Source organism: Brassica oleracea, chromosome C8 (assembly GCF_000695525.1).
Source record: "Brassica oleracea var. oleracea cultivar TO1000 chromosome C8, BOL, whole genome shotgun sequence".
In the NCBI taxonomy this organism is placed as follows: domain Eukaryota; kingdom Viridiplantae; phylum Streptophyta; class Magnoliopsida; order Brassicales; family Brassicaceae; genus Brassica; species Brassica oleracea.
Genome location: NC_027755.1, coordinates 29259402 through 29278756, shown reverse-complemented (window position 1 = coordinate 29278756; position 19355 = coordinate 29259402). Strand labels below are relative to the sequence as shown.

The following is a 19355-nucleotide window of genomic DNA, read 5'->3' as shown; positions in this document are numbered from 1 at the left end:
TTTTGTTTAAAATGTAATTTTTTGTATTTGTTTGTCAAAAAAGTAATGTTTTGTATTTAAACCTAAATTATTTAGTTAGATACACAATTAAATTAATTACTTTTTGTTGGACATTTTACTGGTTTTACTTTAACCAAATTCCAATTACAGCTCTACAAATTAATAATGTTGGAACTTTGAAATTTTATTAATTTATAGAGATATTAATTTACAAAAGTTTCCTTATTTAGATTTCTTATTTTAAGAAATATTTATTCTAAGATAATAAAAATATTTGATTTTAGTGTATAGACATTAATTGTTATTTTTTGAAATTTGGCATTTGTATTAATTTTATTATTTTATATGTTGTATATAATATATATTTCATAGAACTTAAATGTGGTTTTAGATATAATACTAAATCTCATCAAAAATATATGAAGTGTTAAGAAAATATAAAGATAATTATATTGTGAATATAAAACAAATAATATAACAATAGGTTCTTACTTATATAAAATATGTATACATATAAATTATTAATTTATAATTTTATTGGGACCATATATTTACATAAAAGTTTCTAAAAATATATTATCTTATTATTTTATCGATTTGTGTCAAATTTTAAACTGGCTCAAGTTGGGACCAGCAAAATTTATAAATTTATAGAGATTATTAATTTATTGAGTATTAATTTATAGATGTTTTACTGTATTCGCTAAGTAGTTTTTTTTTACCGTCTATGTGAAATTCTTTTCTTTAAAAGTATAATTATTTGTTTAATAAGTCAATAGATTGCTTCTACATAAATTTCTTTCAAGATTGAAGAACGATGATGCTTATGTTTTTTCAGTAATATATATATATATATATATATATATATATATTTAATATAAAATTTTAAGTATATAATATTATTTTGAAAATTTCATATTTGTTAAAATTTGTTCTTGATGAAATTGTACTAATCATATATTAATTACTTATTTTGTTTATTTCTTTAAAAATGTAACATCAAATTAATAGTTTAATTTCTATATATATATATATAGATATTAAATATATATATATATATATATATATATATATATTTAATATAAAATTTTAAGTATATAATATTATTTTGAAAATTTCATATTTGTTAAAATTTGTTCTTGATGAAATTGTACTAATCATATATTAATTACTTATTTTGTTTATTTCTTTAAAAATGTAACATCAAATTAATAGTTTAATTTTAAAATTAATTACTGATATATATATATATGTTAAACAATAAAAAATAATAGCATAATGGAAATATATTTATATGTATATTTTCTTAATATTCATGTATTTTCTTAGGAATGATATTGTTTATTTGTTTCTGTTAGGAAAATATCACATATGAGTAAATTTAGGATATTTAGGTAAGTTTCTAATCTAATCTATTAGTTTAAGGTTCTACTTTTATCTACCATTAACAAGTCATAGTAAGACCATTTAAAGAATTAGTTAATATGATATATTTGATTATTTACATTATAATAAACTAACTATAAATTTGAATTTTATTATTTTTAGTTATAACAAAAAAATTTGAGAAAGAATCTAACAAAATTTTATTTAAAATTTATAATATTTTTATAAAATAACATACCAATTAATTTCGTAATTAGTAATATATTATTGTTTTAAATCAATGTTAACTAAAATTTTATATAAAATAAGAAAATAGAAATTTTATACTTTTTATAAATTCTATGATTATATTATTAATTATATAACACATAAAAATAGAAGTGTTATATGAATTAAATATGACAAAATTATATTAAATAAGTAAATTATATAATTCATTAAATTGTTTCATTTAAATAAATTATCACTTATCATTAAAATGAGTTAAAATTTGTAAACTATATAATATTTTATACCAAAATAAATTTATTAACATAGGTTAAACTTTTATATCTACAACAATATATTATCTTTTATTTATTTCAACAAAATATAATAGTATATAATAACCTTTAGTTCATATAATATTTTTAAAATATGGTATTAGAAAACTATGAAATTTTAGTAATTTATTTAAAATATTAATGACAAATCCAATTTTAATGATAAATTATTATTTATTTTAATTATAAAGAATATGTTGAGAAACATTTAGAAAATATTACCAAAAATTCAAATATTTGTTTTATAAAATAATGTATTAATGTAATAACAAAAACAAATTCATAATTCATGTAATCTTCCAAACTCAAAAATAGTAGTGTATTTTTCAAAGTTTTCTTGAAAAAAAATAAAATTTTGAAAATAAATATTCAAACTCAAAATGATAATATTTCAAATTTTACAAAAGATAAAATCATAGATAATAAAGAATAACTTTTTGAAATGAACCACGAAAAAACAAACTATACATGTTGAAAAAATTAAAGTAATCTAATATTTTGAAATCTTAATGAAAAATGAAAATAAAAATTAATATTATAATATCCAAAATTATCATATACCAATAAAAGTTTCTAAAATAATATGATAGGTGATACTATGTACAAAATTTACTAAAATAATAGGGCTATATTATTTAAACAAAACAATGTTTCTACTTATAAAATCCCGTAAAATACTAAAATAATATATGTTAAAGTATATTTTCTAAAACACAACATGTAAATATAAATTATCTTAAACATATTTCTTTTCTATAATATAAATAAATTTTAAGATGTATTATAGCAAAATATATAAATTAAAGAAAACACATATTTTGAAGGAGGTTATTTATTTGAGTGTTTCATATTGTTATTTTATTGTACCTAACTCGAGAATATATTAGTAAGTAATAAAAATTAATAATAAAGTAAAAATGTACTAAACAAATCACTATATATTAATAAAGCCGAATAACAAATATAAATAATAATATTATAGAGTTACACAATATATAATACTAAAATAAAAATTATATATTTTAAAAATTATAATAATATCAAATACATTTATAAAATGAAAAAATATCCGCACAAACGTGCGGGTTAAAATCTAGTTTTTTATTAATTTTTTTATCAAATCATATAAAATTTTCACAATAATCACATATGTATGAAAGATCACCATCATCGTAATAACCTAATAATTTTTTTAATAATTTTAATAACATAAAATATCAGTTTACGAAAACAAAACTATTATTACGTTTATCAATAAAGCCTATGAGAGTAAACACCCTTTCATTAAGAAATACTAGAATTTTTCTCCGCGCTTCGCGCGGATTATATATTTTGACTTGTACTATTATATTTATTTTGCCAAATAATTTCTAATTGATCTTTTGAATACAATATATATTTTGAATATATTTTACATGTGACAGATATAATTTTAAATGTAAATCTAATGTTTAGAAAGTAAATTACATTGTTTTTTCATTTTTATTTGTTTACCCGTTTTCAAAAATAGTAATAATTGTTTAAGCAATTAAAATGAATTTAAGATATGATTTTACTGATATATGTATAGTTGTCTTACATCTATATATTATTGTTCAGATAAATTTAATGTTGTCTTATGTGCTCTTTTGTTTTTAGATTTGTTATGAGTGGTTTGATTTGATCTATCTTGTTCATAGTGTTTGAAGCGAGTAATAACTTGCATAAACTATTTATAATATAATGTCTGGGTGTGATTATATCTTCACGTTTATATCTGTTTTGGGTTAATGCTACTTGTGATTTTTTTTCTCTTTTTTTTGTTGCGATTTTGGATGCTTTATAGTTGTCTTAATTTGTCGTTTCATTATCCCATATTCAGACTTATAAAAATCTACCAGAGATAAGCTTTTAGATTAAAATCAGTTGCAAAAAAAAAGATAAGCTTTTAGATTAAACTATTTATTCTATTTATTATTATTTTTTTTTCTAACTTCATCATTTTATTAATTAAACCTTGATTGTACATAATCTTCATTCTATTTATTTTTTAAATTCTAGTTTTTGCGTTTTGATTTTATGGTTTGTTCCCTAAAAAATAAAAAAATTAAATGATTAAATAAAAAAATCTAATACTATGTAGTAGGTGTGTTGTAAGTTTTTTTTTCTTGAACTGATAGTGTGTTGTATGGTATTTTTTTTTTTTTTAAAAGCGCTTGGTGTATTTGTAAGTTGGTGGATACAGAAGTTGATTATAAACATAGAGCCATAATATGTATGAGGTATTTTGGGAACATTTTCTTTAATGGGAGTATCATTGTTGAGATCACGTGAATGTAAATTATGGAAGTCTTCGTATATTATGATTGATGTATGAGGGGAAAAAATCAGTTTTTTCTCGGATTATGGTTTTCTTTCTCAAGCATGTTTCATTGCTAATATTCCATAATTAGTTGTTTACTTTATCGTTTATAGCGTTTCAAAGTTGTTTTGTTCTTGGCTTATTATATTGTGATTTAGGCGTTTCCAGATACGTTGTCAGTGAGATCTGTGAATTGGGAGAATGTCTTGAAGACCCTGGCCATGGTGATTTGTGTCTGGTTTCTCCTTCTTGAGATGGAACTCTGTAAAGTGGTTTTCATTCTTAAATTTCGGTTCGGTTCGGTTCAGTTCTCGGTTATTTTCGGTTTTCACTTAAATTTCCGAAAATAACCGATTTTTTTTTTTATTTTTGGTTAATTTCGGTATAGGTTTTTAAAAAAGTTTGTTTTTGGTTAAATTCGGATATTTCGGTTATTTTTGGTTCGGGTTTTTGGTTATTTACGGTTAATTTCGGTTATTTTTGGTTTTTCTAAAAAAAAAAAATTAAAAATGAACCGAACCGAAAACCGAAAATTTTGGTTCGGTTCGGCTGATTCGGTTCGGGGCAAAGTCGCAGGGCTAGTATATATGATGTGTTTGGTTACTGTGTGTATCATCTATAATACACGAAGATGACCAGATGGGTGTGGGTCCTCCTTAGGTCAGTGGTTTTTTTATGGTTAGCTAGGAAATGGCAGCTTTTGTGTAAGTTAAATTAGATTTTGGAAATTTATAGTACTATTGTAAAGTGTAGTTCATTTTAAAGGTTATAAATATATGTTTAACAGAAAGGATAATGTTGTCCAAAAAAAACAGAAAGGATAATAAAAAAATCATTTTAGAACAGAAAATGGCTTTGTATATATATGCATAGGCATTAATCACAATGAATGAAAATTATAATTAGTCATGACTCCTGATTGAACCAGAGCAAATTTATATGTACCAGAGAAAATTTATATGTATAGGCATTAATCACAATGAATGAAAACCATATTTAGTCATGAGTCCTGATCGAACCAGAGAAAATGTCTTCCGGTTCATGCTTCCAAATTGAGTTTTAGCTCAATTTCAACATGTGAAAATGTATTATTATATACTCAAAATCTTATGTCTCATTAACCTTGTTGTCACCAGCTTTTTTCCACAGGAAAAACTAACAAAAGGTACAAATAAAAGCATGAGATGAAATATTCAACAATGAGAGATTCAGGATCTCTGCCAACAAATCACATGCTTAGATTGAGCGGTATAATACTATTTTTGTTTTATTTACTAAACAATAACTGAAAATAGTAAAATTATGAAAGTGGATTTGATTCATTTTTTAAAGATGATTGGAACAAACAATTGATAAGCCCCAAATTAATATAAGCCAAAACTGGCGTTCTCAACAATAAAAATTGTCTGGTAGTGCTGACATTTGACAATAGTCCGTAGAATATGTTTTGGCCGCAATAAGCACTGAACAAAAGTAGAGATTCTCTCTCTCTCTCTCTGTCTCATACATACATCTTATAAGATTCCATTACACCGTTTTAAATCTCATGCAAAGTACGAAGACGGTAAACCCAGCTCTTATGTTAGGCTACTTTATGAGTAAAATGTGAAATGAATTGTACTGACAGAGGCAAATGTGCACTACTACCTAAGGATCTGCTGGCAAATTGAATATGTATTTGCCGGTTTATCACATATACAATATTGTTTGCATATTCCATCAACATTAACACAACAACACAACTGCGAAACAAACATGACAGTAATGTTTTGATGTGTCAACTACATTTTATGAGTCACACATAAATTCCCAAAGAATATTACATGCAGACTCACTTTGCTGTATTGTTCATAACTGAAACACGATTGAATCTGAAGGATTGTACAATATATAATAGCCCTGCTCGTTAAGGAATAGCTGCGGTAGCGACAGCAGCAAGAAAAAGTAACTTTAGTTGAGAGAAAAGTAGCATGGTGGAAACATAAATAATCGCTGGAAGTGATCGCAGGTGTTGTCCGTGACGTCTTTCATGGACGCTAATATTTTCAGTGAGAACCTCTGTTTGCAAAAAAAATCTGCTGCTTCGTTACCCAGCGGCAATAAATAGCTCAGTCAACGTCGTTTTGCTTTATTATTCAATTCAGTCACCGTCGTTTTGCTCTATCGCTACCGCTGACGCCACGAATGGTAAAAGAACAGGGCTAATATTTCTATATACCTGTAAAGAAGCAGCCAGCCTTTACCAAATTTGACATCCACATCGTCATTCTCTTTCTTGAGATATTATTATCAGACCATCAAGTACATTTGAAGAGTTAGTTTTGGTACACAAATTTACTGGGACCATTAACCCCAAGTTTCTTTCAAAGCAATTTTGAAGTCATCTACCTTTTTCATTAGTCCATAGGAAACCTTGTCTGGTTCAACAGCTTCATCACCTTGGTCAATATTTTTTAGCTGCTTTGTATGCCTGCATCGCAGCTTTTTCACCATCAACATCTTCTCTCGACCATTGTGTTATAAAATTCCATCTAAAGAAACATAAGAACAATGACTTGCAATCTAGGACACATTATACTAATTAAGAATACCTCTCTCTCTCATGAACGTTGACTTGATGCTGAATTTGGTCTGTCCGCAAAATATCATCACTCTCAATCCAAATATGTTATTCTCCTTCATGTGCCCTCTGATATCTTTGATGATACTTTCATCTCCCTATACCCATTTCTCACAGCAATAATGATCAGATGCAATAAAATCCCAAACCTTGTGAGACTCTGGAGAAGGAAAGAAAACAAAGTCACTCTTACTTTAACCGGGTACCAATCATTAGCTGAAATTTAACATTGGCAATAGCTGTAACATTTCCCGAAGGAGTTTTTTTGATATCGTGAGCCACTTAAAATATACTCCTCTTTGAAGAAGTAGGAAGCAAATCCATAAGAAAAATAATGTAGAAAAATATTCTCAGACAGGAAAATAAGTCAATATGATTGATAGAATGCGCGTTCAAGCATAGAAACCCATGGAACATAACACAACATATACGAACCAAATCAAAGGTAGAATAATTCAATTTTGCAGTACGATAATTAGATCATCAAAGTGTGATTGTAGATTCAGGGACCTAGAAGATAAAAGTGGAAAAGTGCCGTTGAATCTTTCCTATCATTGGGACAAAGTGACACCAAACAGTTTCACAGGAAAACACATCATTATATATATTAGCCATATATTCACAATCACTTAATCTTTGTAATTATATTAATTCACTTGTAGTTAAACTAAGAAGATATTTATTTTTAAAAGGAAAGGTAGTGCAAAATTCAAGACTGGGGATTAAAACAAAGCAACATCAAATTAGAGGTGTATCTTTCGGTGTTGAGTCTCTATATGATTAGCTCACAGTGAATTTTTGAATCGTCCGTAACTGGACAAAGAAACCAGGAGAATGAGACAAACTAAAACTCAAGAGAGGGAGAGATAAAGATTACTTTCCAAGTAAATAACGTGAGTCCAGTGGACCCATCTCTTAGCCGAGTGGCAGCTCCTTGATGCCCTGAGATTTCTCCAAAAGTATCCTCTTCCAATTCCACGCTATAGATTGTAGTTATCTCCATCGTTTAATATTATTTCTCAGAGGCTACAATCACACTCACACCAACAATTAATCAGAGGGACTGAATCGTTACGACAGTGGAACTGAATCTTAACGAACAGAAATCTAGCACATCAGGAAGTTGATTTCATATTGTATGGGTAAGTGGAATTTGGTCGTAAATAAAAGTAAATATGAGGATGTCAATGTCATACCTGCTCATCGATCAGAAAGGCGCTCTACGATTAGGGGTTTCAGTTGCTCTTACTGCTAGGTTTCGATTTTGATAGGATTTAGGTTTAGACGAAGCCATTTATATAAGAGGAGGATGAACGGAAATTGGAACGAAACCAGCCAGAAGGTATAAAAAGCATCATTGATTAGGAGGGGGATTACAAAGATGGAAGATAGAGTGGAAGAGTGGATTACAGAGAATCGAGATGTTGAACATAAATTTGAAATTGTCGGGCTCGATGGCCGTGAAATTTGGAAACTACGCCAAAGCCCATTTTCTCTAAACAAAGCTGTTCTGACGTGGTCAAATAATTGTTTCTGATTCATGGATTTAATTAAATGATGTGGCAGCCTCTCTATTGAGTATATTGTGCTTTTACTATTGTTAGATATATATTTGATTAAGCGTTTTTTCGTTTCTGTGAACCTATTAAAGTTTAGATGATTTTCATCTTCGTTAGAATCTGAATTTATATCCACAAAATAAATGAGATCATCTATATCATGATGTTTCTTCAAGTTAAATAATTTATATACATGATCTCTTATGTTTTAAAATATTCATGTTTTTCTTCTTGGTAAGTTTGCTATTAATATGTTTCTTAATACGATATGTAATCGAGCACTAAGTTGATATCGGTAGAGTATAAACATAAGTTTTTATAGTGATAACTATTATCTAAACCTACAGTAGTTAAAAACATACTTTTTAACTAAAAAATGATAAATTAAAAATAATAAATTACATACACCTATTAAAACTTGTGATTTTTTCTTTTAACGACACACCTATAAATTAAAAATAGTAAATTACATACACTCATTAAAATCTTGGATTTTTTATTGTAACCGTTAAAAGTCTTATTTTTTTGGACCATAGCTTTTGACAGATGAGCTAATTTTAACGAAATCCAAAACAATATATATAATTAACAAAACCCAGAACAATATAACTCTTTCTCAACATATAAGAGACGATAACTTTTGTTTTGTAAAATAGTAAATAAGATAGTATAAAATATTATGTAGATCGTACGTTGTAGTTATCATAAAATTTTCTATCTTTTGTAAAATATCATGTATTTCATTATCAAAAGGAAATTAGCTAAATTTAAAATAAAATAATCTAATCTAATAAAATAGAAGTACAAATTAAGACTAATCATTAAATTTGCACAATATTTACAACCTAATGCCATTGAAATAATTAAATGAATCTATTTTTAAGTAATCTTTGTCTTTTCTAAAATTAATGAAGTAATAATTACTCATACTTCTATGCTTTCCATGTCTTTTTCAAAATTAATAAAACATTTTCTAAATTAAATTCACAATCAATTCAATATAAATCTTTTAACTTATCTATTTCATATTAACTTTATAAAGTAAACATCAATGAATATTAATAATATACACAAAATATTTAAGTAACAATATATGTTACATTTTGTCTCATTCTCCTCCACAAATCACGTTACTCTTCATTTTTTTTTTGAACAAATTCTTCTTTTTACCAAAATTTTTGCACCATTATAATTATTTACCAACTTACCATGTATATAAAATAATTTATTAGATATTATCGTAAAATTTTGATCCACAAAAAAACCAAAAATAAAACATTTGTATAGGTGCACGGATCATATTCTAAAAATGGTGGTAATACAATTGACATTTTACAAGACAAAATAAAGTTAAAAAATTAAACTATAAAATTATTATGCTTATAAATGTTATTAAATAATTATTCAACACATGTAAAAATTTAAAATATATACTATCACTTAGAAAAAACAATTTACTTATAAAAGTAAAAGCAAACATCCGCAAAGTCATGGTTTAAATCTACACAAATTTAAGCCCATTTATAATTTCTTATCAATTACATCAAATTTATATTTATATTTTATTTTCTTACAAATTTAAATCTTAATTTATATATGTTACAAATTTGATAGAAGTTTAACAATCATTTTATTTACTTACAAATATTATAGCTAATGTATCATTTATAAATAGCCTGCTAATTCACAATTATCTATTTTCGTATTTTTTATTTAAAACATTTGTTCGCTATATATCTTAGACATAGATCTAATTATATAAATATTATATTTTTATATAATACCCAATATCAATGATACATTTTACTCTAAAATGCTAAAATATAAAATTAAGTACAAATATAACATTTACATTTACAAATATGACTACATTTACAATTATATCATTAAATACAAACACAAATTAAATACTCGCGCGGGTCAAGGTCTAGTTGATGTTAAAACATTACTCTACATATTCTGTAAAAAAAGATTTTTAAAATTAGCTCAGGCATATATTTGATACAGTAAAATGTATTAAAATTTAAAATTTGATAGAATTTGTTGATCTATGTTAATTAATACATTAAGATAATCATTAAAATCGTTTTAAAACTAATAATTGTACAATTTATTTATTAAAATTAGTGATTCATCCTAAAATTATATAGAATGTGACGAAATGAGCAAAATCATTATCTATATAGTTATTAAAATAAAAGTAGCCTTATTTAAAATAAAATAATACATGTTAAAACATTACCCTATATATCTTGTAAAATATATTTTTAAAATTGGTTCAAGCAGAATATTTGATATAGTAAAATACATAAAAATTTATAATTTATAATTCCATATAATTTTTCAATCTATGTTAATTAATATATTAAGATAATCACTAAATCAATTATTAAAACTATTAATCCTACGATACTAAGATTTCACTAAAATCTTTTATGAAAACTAATAATTCTACAATTTATTTATTAGAATTAATAATTCATCTTTAAATTATGAAAAATATGATAAATTAGCAAAATCACTTTTCAAATAATAATATTGATCTGAACCAGAAACGTATTAAATAAACGTAAGAACTTCTCCATTGATGAGTTGTAGTAATTTTAGAAAAAGAAAAAATATACAAAATTAAGAGAAAGAAGACAGAGGTGTTTCAGATAGTCAAAATCACATTTACTTCTCATCAATTGATTCATCTATCTAAAAATAAATTGAAATTAATAATAATAATAGAATATTTTTATTTTTGTTTTTGTAGAAACTAAAAGAGATTTTCAGCGATAAGGAGAGATGATGACACTTCTCACTCAGAGGAGGGAACCCCCAAAAAATAACATTTAGGGTATGAATGGTGACCAGGGAACGACGAGGAATAATGTATTCCCTGACGTTCCTAAAAAAAATTACCATTCACAAGGAATAATAATTTCCTCTCATTCCCTTTCATTCCCTTTTTTGTAGAGAATTAAAGAACAAAATTATTCCTTGTCAAATTTGATAAGGAATAACCATTCCTTTTCATTCCTGGTATTTTATTCCCGTACATTCCTTTTTTATTCGTTCCTCTTGTTTCCCGGATGGTCACCAGTCGGACCCTTAGAGAAAATTATTTGAAAAAGGGGTTCCAATTTCACGCTCTTTCCTCTTTCCTCTTTCCTCTTTCCTCTTTCCCTCCCAGTCTCCCACTTCATTATTTACAAGAGAGAGAGAGAGAGAGCATAAGCCCATCCTCGCCGTGTCGATATCGATATCGATATCGCTACGCCGCTTGGTTTGCTACATAGCTAAGACATTAACCCCAACGAGCGTGGTGAGTATGTTTCCTAATCCTATCTCCGATTCATGTTTATAATCGAATATCTTCGCTTAGAACTTCTTCAACCATTGGTTCTCACCACTTAGTCGTTTCTCAATTTTGGGGCTACGATGTTAACTTTCTGATTACTGTTCTAGTTTTGCCTCAGATTCACTGATATAGTCTTGTGAATGAGAGTTGTAGCTCCTGGCGATGGCGAAAGTTGTAGCTCCTGGTGCTTTTGGTACTTCTCTTCAAATGAGTGGAGGCTCCAAAGCTAAGAGGAAGACTCCCGCTGAGCTAAGAGTAAGTTTTTTGCTTCGTTTCTCGACTTTGCAAAGTTTGTTCATTTCTGATTCTAATGTTGTCCTTTCTCACCTGCACAGGGAGAACAACTGAAGCGGACTAGTTTCGTGGACCAAGCTAAAGACTCTTTTGATGCATTGCGCCCTTGCAAAAGGTACCAAAAACTCTTCAACTTAGTGAACTTATTTTTCTTTTTTGTCTTACTTGTGATTGTCTTGGCTGTAGTATTGAGAGGGAATATGGGTTTAAGAAGCAAGAACATTTGAAGAATCCCAAATACATTGATATGCGTATGGATGAACTCTATCCTGTCAAAAAGGCTCGGCCTTGGATTCAATCTGGCAAAGATATCTCTAAGGTTGTAGAATCTCTCTGTTTCTCGATTCCTTTAGTTTTGTGTGTGAAATAGAACTTATTTAAAAGACTGTTCGTGGTCTAGTACAGATCTTTTTTGCTTTATTAATTATCTGTCTTTACCACAGGAAATTGGTGTGAAAGAGCAATCCAGCAACCTATTCAACGTTTCCTTACTCTCAAATGTTGCTGCCATCAAAAGACAACAACTTGTTCGGTAAAGTGCCTCAGCCAATTTCTGTCTGGAGTAATCTGACTTACTGTGTTTTAACTTATGTTAATGCTTTACTGTCTAAGCAGTGAGGACAGTAATGCGTCTACTGAAGTTTCTAATGGTACGAGCACCGAAGCTCGTCAAACAAATGAGTGCAGGTTTCGCAGTGTCACAGAACTTTCAACAAGGAGTGAAGAGTTATCCTACTTGCCAGATATTGATATGGTATGCTTCACTTGATAGTCTTTGATCATTTGAGATGGCTAGTAAGATATTTTGATCCTAGTACAACTGATGTCGTCTTTCAACAGAGCAAAGCGCTCAAAGGACTTGCCACTTGTGTACCGTTACCGGTTCATCCTGATGACATAAGTGGGAAATCTAATACTGCTTCTTTAAGTGGAAATTTTGTATATGAATTCCACATTCCTGGGCGAGAGATTCCTCTGGACTTTTCCATGAAGACTTATGTTCGACTTGTTTCCTCTTCTCCATTAAATTGGTGAGTTAAGCTATTTCTATTTTTAATGACATAAAATACTGTTTTTCTGCCTCTGAAGTTTGATTCCGTCTGTTATCTTCCATTTTAATGATGTTCTAGGTTACATAGGTCAATCATGGGTAGTACCTACAATGGTATGCCACAGCTAAACTCGTTGTCGTGTAATGTGGTAAATCAAGATAACAGTAGTGGTTCTGGATCAGCTGTGGTTTCCCAGGTGTTAAATTCCATGTCTCTACACTCATGGGTTTATCCCCAGTCCACCCTGCCACCTTGTATCATTTCAGCATTGCTAACATCTGGACCAGACAGAGGTTTGTTAACGAGAGTTCGAGAGCTATGCCTTCTTATCAGTCATCTTCCTTCTAAACTCTATAAAAGAGAAATTCATTTGTTGTTTAGGTGAAGGTGATTTCCTACAAAAGAGACGATTGGCATGGGAAGATGCTTTTCGAAGTCTATATTTTATGTTTCGGAAGAACCTCTGCAAAATATTTTATGGTAATCTCATCGTATATATGCCTGGTTTGTATGTGATTTTCTTGCGGGTATAACACTAGTTTAATGAAGTTAACCACAATGGCACTGGAAACCTGTAGTGCTTCCATATTTTTTACATATGCATGTAGGTGGAAGTTTTTTTTCCGCAGAGACAATGCACCTTCTATGTTTTGTTTCCGACATGCACTTTTTCTAGAAGAGTTAAGCATACACCTTGCTGTTACTTTTTTTTGTTTTGGCAAAGATGCACATTCTTTCTCATGCTCCATCTCTCTCACTGTAAATGATATATATGTCATACCATTGAATTGAAACTAAATTTTAGTTGTGCATTATTCGTATTGTAGTTTGTACTTCACAGTTTGTGGCAATGTTCACCGGAAGCTGTGAGTCAGGGGGTGTCAAACGCAAATGCAATGCCTATATCACTCAGTCAACTAGAAGATTGAGAGCCATGCTTAAAGACCTTGTAAGACTTGTGTTTTACTTTCCTTTAGACTTCAAACTAGGCTGCAGCATCCTTATCTGCTATATACTTTCTGTTTAAGTTTTGTTATGCGAACAAGTTCCATGATTGACTGCTTCTTTTGATAAGACGAAACTTGAGTAAAATGTTGCGAAAGTTTGCATAATAGCTAAAGTCACAGTGCTGCTTTTATTAGGATTGGTAGTCAACACATCTTTGCTTCGCTTTACTCAATTTTGAGAATCCATGCAAACCTTGTGTGGTCATTAGTACTTTACTAATACGATCTGAATATGTTATTGACAGGACATATGCTACACTATGCCTCTTTGCAAAACTAAAATAGATGAGACAACAGTTGAAGATCTTGCTGAACTTTCAGAGATAGAGAATCATAACCTTGGCCAGGTTTGTCCACCTTCACTTACCTGTTAGGAACTATACTATATTTCTGTCTAGGTACTGTTATGACTTATGAGTGAAGCACAATCAATTGTAAATGGAAGAGAGTACTAGCGTTTTTTTCTGACTCCTCCTGTTAATGCATGCAGGCTCGTCGTTTGCGTTCCGTCTCAAACATAGATAATACTCCAGAATCGTTCTTGGCCTTTGAAGGTAACGAGAGCGTACATGGAGTGTATGATCTTCTGTTAAATTATAGGTGCGTATGAACATCTTTTGGAAAAGTAGCTACATCTAAATCCCATTAACGAGTTTACTTGATGTGTAATATACCCATGGTTTCTCAATCATTCGTAGGTCTTCTTTGGGATTTCTTCTCACCTCAGACGTTCCTGTATTATATTCACCTGTGCCATTTCAAAATGCTGCAGTGTCTTCTCCTGAGGTGTTGTATTTTCTTACATTTGCGCTTTGCTCTGTGTAATCTGTGAGTTCTTTTGACATTTTCAGAATACTTGTTCGTCCATCTCCAGATCAAGTGCACGGAGATGGTAAAAACAGATGATACAAGTTGCTGCTTGGTCGAGGTGAAGGGTGAATATCTTCCGCCGTGGATTATTAGCAATATTTGTGCAAACGTGGGTGCTAATGGACAAAACTTTGAAGCCAGGTTCGTTCATGCAGAATTGCTTCTCTTCTCTTCCAAACCAAAAACTGAAGTCTTTGCTAACATTCTTTGAACTTAATTCAGCTTTGTGACCGAGCCAACCTCTGTTAGCTTAAACATGGGTCTACCACAAATCCCTGAGAAAACCGAGCCAGAGACTTCAGTCACCGAAGGCACAGGAGAAACAAAGGATGGTGCGTCTGGCATACCCGGAGCAGTGATCTGCCCTCAGCTTCAAGCAGGCTATCTAAAGAGTTTGAAGTATTGCAACAACTTGAACACTGTTTCTGTTTCGCTGTCTCCCTCGTGATCTGTATTTGCTTAGAATCCTCTCTTTTTTAGGTTTTTCATCGTTATATGTATGACCTCAAAGTCAACTTATCAACCGAATGTTTATTTTTGTGCAATTTGGCTGGACATACATATAAGATTCACATATAAGAATCAGTGTTCTAAAACGTGCTAAGCGTTCTACATCACTGTATAGCGCCTAGTCGTATAGGCGGACGAACACACTTTTACACGAAATATAAGTATAAAATTAATATATATATACATTATTTTGAAAAAACTGAACATAAATATATTTTAAATCTAGTTTTATGTATAAATATATAGTTTAACATATATAAATAGTTTTAAATTATAAAAATTAAAGCCATTTTAAATAATAAAAGATGCTTAAAATCTGTCTAGGCTGTATAAGGTAAAAACAATACGGTTGAACACTGATAAGAATTAAGAAACCTAATTTGGTTTGATTCCTGACTTTATCCATGCATGACAGAGTGGCTTTCCTGTTAGTGTCTTTGCCTTGCGGAGATGTACGATCGAAAAACAGGAAAAGAATGAAATTTGATTTGATATATTCAGCCAGAATCTGGACCATCCATACATGTCTTGCAATAAAGAGAAATATACATTCAATAGTTTGCACTAACTATTGCACAAGAGAGAAAAAAGAATGGATAATCTAGACATGTGAACTTGTTAAACAACTCCATCTCCTACTTCGAGACCCCTCCCCTAGAATCATAAGCATCCCCATATTGTTTGCTGACATATCATACACATACCTGCATTTTTTTTGTAATTAAATTCATCAGAAATCAGTAGTACAATTGAACCAAAAAGCAAGTGTTGGTACTCATAAAATCTACTTACTTGTTTCGCTTGGCTTTCCTTCTCCAAGAAACAAAAGACACCATCCACTGAACACACAAAAAGAGAGATCAATTCTGAGGCTTACACATAGTTTCAGAAAGCAGCATTGAGAGATTATGATTGTTTTTACCTTGAAGGCCGTTACTACAGAGACTCCTTTGAAAGATGGCATTTTGCTAACCAGGTTTCGCCTTTCTGTCGTGACAGTTTCCTTTGATAAACGCTGTGCGTATTCCTTCAACAACACCAACTGAGCTTTATCTGTCCGCATCGACACAATGATCTGCCTCAGTGATTCCCTATCAGCCTCAAGCGCTTGAAGCCTTGTGTAAAGCTTCTCAATACCCGGCTCGTTACCTCCTTGCTGACTCATCATCATCATCACCGGTTCTTCATGGTTCCTCGGAGAATCCCAATGATCACCATTCAGCTTCCCCTTACTCAACCTACTAGGCTCGTCCACAATCTTAACTTCAGAAACTCCCACATGAATCGAGTCAATAGTATAAACTCTGTCACCGCCACTAGACATAGGAGAGTCTGCACAAAACTCTGTCCCCTTTATCTCCTTCGCAGTTCCCAAAGGCGAGTTTGGATCATAGTAAGGCCATCTCGGAGACTGATCATCCACCACACTATACTCACAAGGGTAAACATCAACACCGACCGTGCTAGAGTCTCTCCCAAAGCCAAGTATCTCATCATGAATCTCTCCTTCTGTTAGCCCATAGCTCAACAGCTTATCCTTGTAAGCTTCAACCTCATAAGTCAAAGTCTCAATAGCTAGCTCTTTCTCGTACAAGAGCTCCTCCAGAACCAAAAGCTTTTCTTGGTCATGCGTCATCTTCTCCTCGGCAAAGGCTTTGAACTGCCGAGCTTCCATCTGTATCTCAGCCTTTTCTCTCTGGAGCCTAAGTATCATCGACATCGTCTCGTTGGCTGCTGACGCAGCGGCTTTCCTCTCTTCTTCGAGCTCCAAGTGGAGATCTTTCACTGTCTGCCTTTGGGAAGAAAGATCCTCGAGGAGAGCAGCGCATTCGTTTTCGACTAGTGACTTTGCGTTTGATGATGAATCAGAAGAAGAGCCGCGTAGCAAGAAGTCGTTGAGCTTTCTTTTCACCGTTCTGCTCAAAGGCTCTGAAGAAGAAGAAGAAGATGATGCCTCGAGGGAGTAGTCACAGCGTTTCACAACGTCTCTCGAAGAAAACTTCAACTCAGAATCCATGGTGTCTTGTTGTAACAGCCTCAGATGCTAAAGATACAACGACGAAAGCAAGAACCTTTGAATCATTCTTCGATTGAATTGCGGGAAACAAGTACAACGATGAGCCACGTGACCTATAAAACAACATTGCGAGAAGGTTTCAGCATAGCGAAACAGAGGAGATTAAGTGGTGATTCTCAAAAACTCGAAAGATTGTATCTTTTTTCAAGAATAAAATGTAATCTTCTTTAAAGATGGGTGCAGCTATACCTATTCACAAAGATCTATCTTTCCGGCGAAAACAGAGGAAAAAAAGATGATTTTTTTTTCTCTCTGTTTCCAGGAAAGAAACAGAGAGGAAAATGACAGAAACGGCAGGATGTTCAGGAGGGAGAGGAGGAGGAGGAGGAGGAGGAGGAAGGTTATGTTTTTGGATTTGTGTGTTGATTCTTCTCCATCTTCCTCATCTCTCTCCCACCCTCCTTTATCGGAGCGCGTTTCATTGTTCTTTGGACTACGTGCCCACAGAGAAGAGTAGTTCCATGAAATTAGAATAAATTAGAAAATTCCAAAAAATAATAATAATATTGATGACAAAAAATTTAATAATATTTCGTAAAAAAAGTCAGTTAATGCAATATTTGCGAGTATGACCATAGTTAGAGTTTTGTGGTTCAAAATAAGAGAGAGCACAATTAGAGTTTAGGAATCATACTTTAAAGATGATTTTTTTATTGGAAAAAAATTTGATCCCCTATAGAGTAGTCTAAAACTAAGCAGTATCATAAACTTGAATCTTAACCAAAGCTCGACCACCATTGGTCATATGTTTCTTCATCATCTTTATATAGAACTAGGATAAGACCCGCGCCTTGCGCGGGATTAAGTTATTATTTTTATTATATTTTGGAGAATGAAACAATAGTTTGGCTTCATTTGGATTACGGGTGTTCAACCCGGATATCGGGTTAGTTTCGGTTCGGTTCGGTTTTTTTCGGTATTTGGTTAGTAAAATATAACTACTATTCTAAATCAATATTTACTTTGACTTTAGTCTTTCACATACTTTTGAAAGATTTCAACTGGACGACTAAATTGATCAGCCAATCTTGTTGCTTTAAATCATTAGTGTTTATATATATATATTATTTAGTTTGAATATTTATTAAATAAAAATTCATATGCGTTATATTTTATGATCATTTGTAACTTATTATAACAAAAAAATAATCTATTGATCACAAAATTTTCAGAGTGGGAATATTCAAATTTCTAATAATATATAGACATTTTGAAAAATTCAAATATAACATATAAGAAAAAATATAAATGTTTTTATTATATATTTAATGTGATTTTTTAATATCTTTCAATAATATAAAATTAAAAAAAAGAACTAAGACACAAAAATTGTTATCAAATATTTATTATTCATAATAATTAATTTTCATATATACGTTAATCATATTAAGTAATTTCGTAGCTTCTAATTAGGGAAAGTGCAAAAAAAAATTTTGGTAGATTATTTATCAATTAGATAGTTAGTTTAATAAAAAATATAATGTAAGTCAAGATGGACCAACCTATTTTTCTAAGAATAGTATATTTTATATAGTCATTTATTAAATGAGAATTTATAATCATACAGTTCTATGATCATTCATATCATTTTATAACTGAATATTTAAATAATCGATAACAAAAATTTCAATGTGAAATCTTTAATAAGTTTATAATTTATAAATGTTTTTGAAAATTCATTGAAAGTTTTAATATTAAAATATTTATGTAATCTTATGGTATATAGTATAATCTATATATATATATATATA

At 30.0% G+C, this 19355-nt stretch overlaps 2 protein-coding genes and 1 long non-coding RNA gene across 8 annotated transcripts; 1 reads left to right on the top strand and 2 right to left on the bottom strand.

Annotated features, from left to right (window-relative positions):
- Positions 1-6034: 6034 nt before the first annotated feature.
- Positions 6035-8378, bottom strand: LOC106310703. 2 transcript variants are annotated; one of them, XR_001263849.1, is made up of 4 exons: positions 8086-8378; positions 6861-7915; positions 6658-6739; positions 6035-6543 (listed from the first exon to the last, which is right to left on the bottom strand). It is a non-coding gene; the product is annotated as an uncharacterized LOC106310703 (long non-coding RNA). The 2 variants fall into 2 exon arrangements; XR_001263850.1 differs by having other exon boundaries at positions 6035-6487.
- A 3236-nt stretch (positions 8379-11614) lies between these two features.
- On the top strand, positions 11615-15597 carry LOC106309650 (protein downstream neighbor of Son-like). Of its 4 annotated transcripts, none has more exons than XM_013746728.1 (15): positions 11615-11758; positions 11913-12049; positions 12130-12203; positions 12275-12407; positions 12532-12620; positions 12704-12842; positions 12929-13119; positions 13219-13433; positions 13522-13620; positions 13968-14089; positions 14393-14494; positions 14638-14747; positions 14846-14933; positions 15022-15158; positions 15240-15465. In XM_013746728.1, exons 2-15 carry the CDS (start codon positions 11957-11959, stop codon positions 15463-15465), a joined length of 1818 nt encoding a protein of 605 aa, XP_013602182.1. In that variant the 5' UTR covers positions 11615-11758; positions 11913-11956. The 4 variants fall into 4 exon arrangements, with proteins under 4 accessions (XP_013602182.1, XP_013602178.1, XP_013602179.1 ...); XM_013746724.1 differs by having other exon boundaries at positions 11634-11758; positions 11948-12049; positions 15240-15597; XM_013746725.1 differs by having other exon boundaries at positions 11634-11758; positions 11902-12049.
- Positions 15598-16008: 411 nt separating this feature from the next.
- On the bottom strand, positions 16009-18055 carry LOC106307929 (myosin-binding protein 3). Of its 2 annotated transcripts, XM_013745023.1 has the most exons (4): positions 17794-18055; positions 16450-17657; positions 16320-16366; positions 16009-16231 (listed from the first exon to the last, which is right to left on the bottom strand). In XM_013745023.1, exons 2-4 carry the CDS (start codon positions 17542-17544, stop codon positions 16129-16131), a joined length of 1245 nt encoding a protein of 414 aa, XP_013600477.1. In that variant the 5' UTR covers positions 17545-17657; positions 17794-18055; the 3' UTR covers positions 16009-16128. The 2 variants fall into 2 exon arrangements, with proteins under 2 accessions (XP_013600477.1, XP_013600478.1); XM_013745024.1 differs by lacking the exon at positions 17794-18055 and having other exon boundaries at positions 16450-17785.
- Between the last annotated feature and the right edge of the window lie 1300 nt (positions 18056-19355).

Coding starts and splice junctions, on each gene's coding strand:
- LOC106309650 (XM_013746724.1), top strand. CDS start 11,957: ATGGCGAAAGTTGTAGCTCCTGGTGCTTTTGGTACTTCTCTTCAAATG. Junction 12,843..12,928: donor ACTTGCCAGATATTGATATG/GTATGCTTCACT, acceptor GTCTTTCAACAG/AGCAAAGCGCTCAAAGGACT. Junction 14,495..14,637: donor AGAATCATAACCTTGGCCAG/GTTTGTCCACCT, acceptor TAATGCATGCAG/GCTCGTCGTTTGCGTTCCGT.
- LOC106307929 (XM_013745023.1), bottom strand. CDS start 17,544: ATGGATTCTGAGTTGAAGTTTTCTTCGAGAGACGTTGTGAAACGCTGT. Junction 16,367..16,449: donor CTGTAGTAACGGCCTTCAAG/GTAAAAACAATC, acceptor TTGTGTGTTCAG/TGGATGGTGTCTTTTGTTTC. Junction 16,232..16,319: donor AGGAAAGCCAAGCGAAACAA/GTAAGTAGATTT, acceptor AAAAAAATGCAG/GTATGTGTATGATATGTCAG.